We start from the raw sequence: 2,693 nt of genomic DNA on the forward strand, positions 1-2,693 counted from the left end.
TTTGACTAAATTCAAGTCTGAAAACTTTCTTTCAGCAGCGGCTGAACTATGCGGTAAGGACAGTAAGTTACTTACAAAATAAGCAAGCTCTTTGGAACATAACTCTTCCATACCATTTCGAAAAGAGGCAACTTTTTCCCAAAACTCGACGATATCCATGTCGTCTTTAAGTTCAATATTGCTAAATCGTAATAACTTTCATTGTGTAACTATTTTATCCGCGTCAGAATTAACTAAGTTAGGGAAACTGGAAATTAAAGGCATTATGCATATTTGCGAATCCGATAACACTTTACTAGGAGTTATGGTAGATAAGTTTCGTAAGTATTCTCTCGCAAAGTCAAACCGCTGCGAAATCTGCTTCAATAACTCCAAATAAAAATTTAAAATATTCGTTTTTATATCAAGTTTTTGTGAGTCCGACAAATGGCTATTCTGCAAATACAGCTCGGCTTTGGCTCCGATAAAAATTTCTTGCGTTGGTAAATAACTACTTTTTTTAAATAAATTTAAATTCTCCAAGGAATCTAGCCAAGTCAAAATATATTCACTTTTTACAAAGTTACTTAGTATCAATTTAACATTACTTTCAATATGTGAAAACAAGTAGGGCAGTCGAACTTTTTCCGACTGAAATTCCTTGTTTAGCCCATTAATGATATTTAGTAGATATATACGATAAAAATAAAAAATATACTCTGAAACTTGCATCATCCATCATGTGTGCCAAATCAGCAGCCCGAATTCCATTAACCTCAAAGTAACAAGAAACGAAATATAAGCGTAAAGGACCCCACTGTTCAATTATACGGTTTACTACTTGCTCGAGTGCAAGCCACCTTGTTAGTGAAACTCCTAATATTTTATGGGGCTTAACAGAGCAGTATTCTTGGAATTCTTTGAATTCGGATATCCTCTTTGGGCTGTGTGAAAAAAAAGTATATATATTGCGACAAAGTTTTTCGATTTCCAATGGAAGTTTTTTACAAGCATACGACGAGCACAAATGTAGTGAGTGGCAACTGCATTTCATATAAAATAGGTCGGTGGTTCTCTTAAATATTGCTTGCAAGCCGTTAATTTCTCCAGCCATAACACTTGCGCCATCGGTCGCAAGACCTATAAGGTTTGCCATTGGAATTTCATGTTTATCAAAAAAAAATTTAATTGACGCATATATAGAGCTCGCATTACAATCACTTAACTCAATTAACCCGAGAGATCTGTCTTTGACCTTACGAGCTAACTTATCCATATATCTCGCAACTAAAACTAATGACTTTTTGCTATAAACGTCAGTCGATTCGTCGACGATCAGCGAAAACTTTGTTGTTTTCAATTGAGCCAAAATTGTTTTTGCTGCTGTATTACCCAATAAATCTGCTAATTCAGTTGCTTTCGTTCTTCCACATTTGATTGACTTTGCAATCTTTGAGTCACAGCAACATTCTACTAAAAGTTCCGGTAAATAATCCATAAGCACGAAGGGTAAATTGTGGCATATTAAGAACATCACCAATGTGAGTTCTGCATGGTGTACTTGTTTCATGAATTTTGTATTTTCTTGGTTCATACAAGAATCAATTTTAAGCTGATGTTTTTTCTTCTCAACATTTTGGACATGCATGCGAAAAGTTGCGTGTTGTTTTAAAAAACTTACGTTGTTGCATATTGGCCTCTCACAGGCGATACAAAAGCCTAAACCATTATTATTTCGAAGCCATGTAAATTGTTGCAACCACTCAGAACGAAATTTTCGTTTTAGTCCTGTCTGAGTTTCAGTTTCACTAAAAAAATATAACAGAAATACATTCTGAATATAAAACATACCCACGTATACATATGTATAAAAATGCGCTTACACTTTCCCTGTCATTTTCGCATTGTGCTTCGTTGGTTGAATTGCTTGCAATCACGCGCTTTTTTTCTACAAATCTTATAATACATATTTTTATATTTATATGAATACCAATTTTGCACGTTTTCATTATTTATCTTCTAATGGGTAAATACATACTTACCTATCCATGAGGACAACAAAAAGAAAATTTCACTTCTGGACGATTGAAGTCTGCCAAAAAAAGAGCGCAAACCGAAAGCTAACTAGAGATGACAAATTGTTTTCAGTTTCGAATACTTATGTACATATGTATGTGCTTATAAAATCGACTTCTGTCGAGGGTGGCCAATTGTATGAAATTAATCAGTGCTACTTCTTTGATCGAATTAGGAAACTAAAGAACTTTAATATTTTGAAGCAAATACCTTTTTATTTTAGATTATGTATTTAAATGAAAAAGTTTAGCAAAACGAAGAATAGTTTAACAGTTTAACAGCCAAGAAAAAGTTTATCAATTTTGCTTAACTTTAAGCAAAACGGCAACGCTGGAAACGACGCAGCGAATTTCAGTTTTCATGAGAGTGATACCACGCTTCGCCGTTGAATATTTTTATTCGTAATTTTAGCGCGTTGTTGCCACCTATATATGTAACAATGCCCAAAATGGCTGCGTATGAGTGCCAATTATAGTTTTTGGTTTTAAGAAAAGCCAATAAAGCCCAATGCTTGTTACGTGGTAATACGACTACTTGGAATCGTACTTTTAATATAAGGCAACATTATTTGTCATGGTAAAAAAGTCAAATTGCCGAACTGTGTAAACCAATTTAAAGTGTTTTGTAATGGGTTTTAT

General features: G+C 34.0%; 1 protein-coding gene across 1 annotated transcript; it reads right to left on the reverse strand.

Annotated features, from left to right (window-relative positions):
• Positions 1-839: 839 nt before the first annotated feature.
• LOC118756478 lies at positions 840-2,029 on the reverse strand (the record flags this gene model as incomplete). The annotated part of the gene is made up of 2 exons (XM_036491239.1): positions 2,022-2,029; positions 840-1,787 (listed from the first exon to the last, which is right to left on the reverse strand). Coding segments are annotated over exons 1-2 (956 nt in total), but the record flags the coding sequence as incomplete, so codon positions are not given.
• Between the last annotated feature and the right edge of the window lie 664 nt (positions 2,030-2,693).

Source organism: Rhagoletis pomonella, unplaced genomic scaffold, assembly GCF_013731165.1.
Source record: "Rhagoletis pomonella isolate Grant_MI unplaced genomic scaffold, Rhpom_1.0 Rhpom_scaffold_10451, whole genome shotgun sequence".
In the NCBI taxonomy this organism is placed as follows: domain Eukaryota; kingdom Metazoa; phylum Arthropoda; class Insecta; order Diptera; family Tephritidae; genus Rhagoletis; species Rhagoletis pomonella.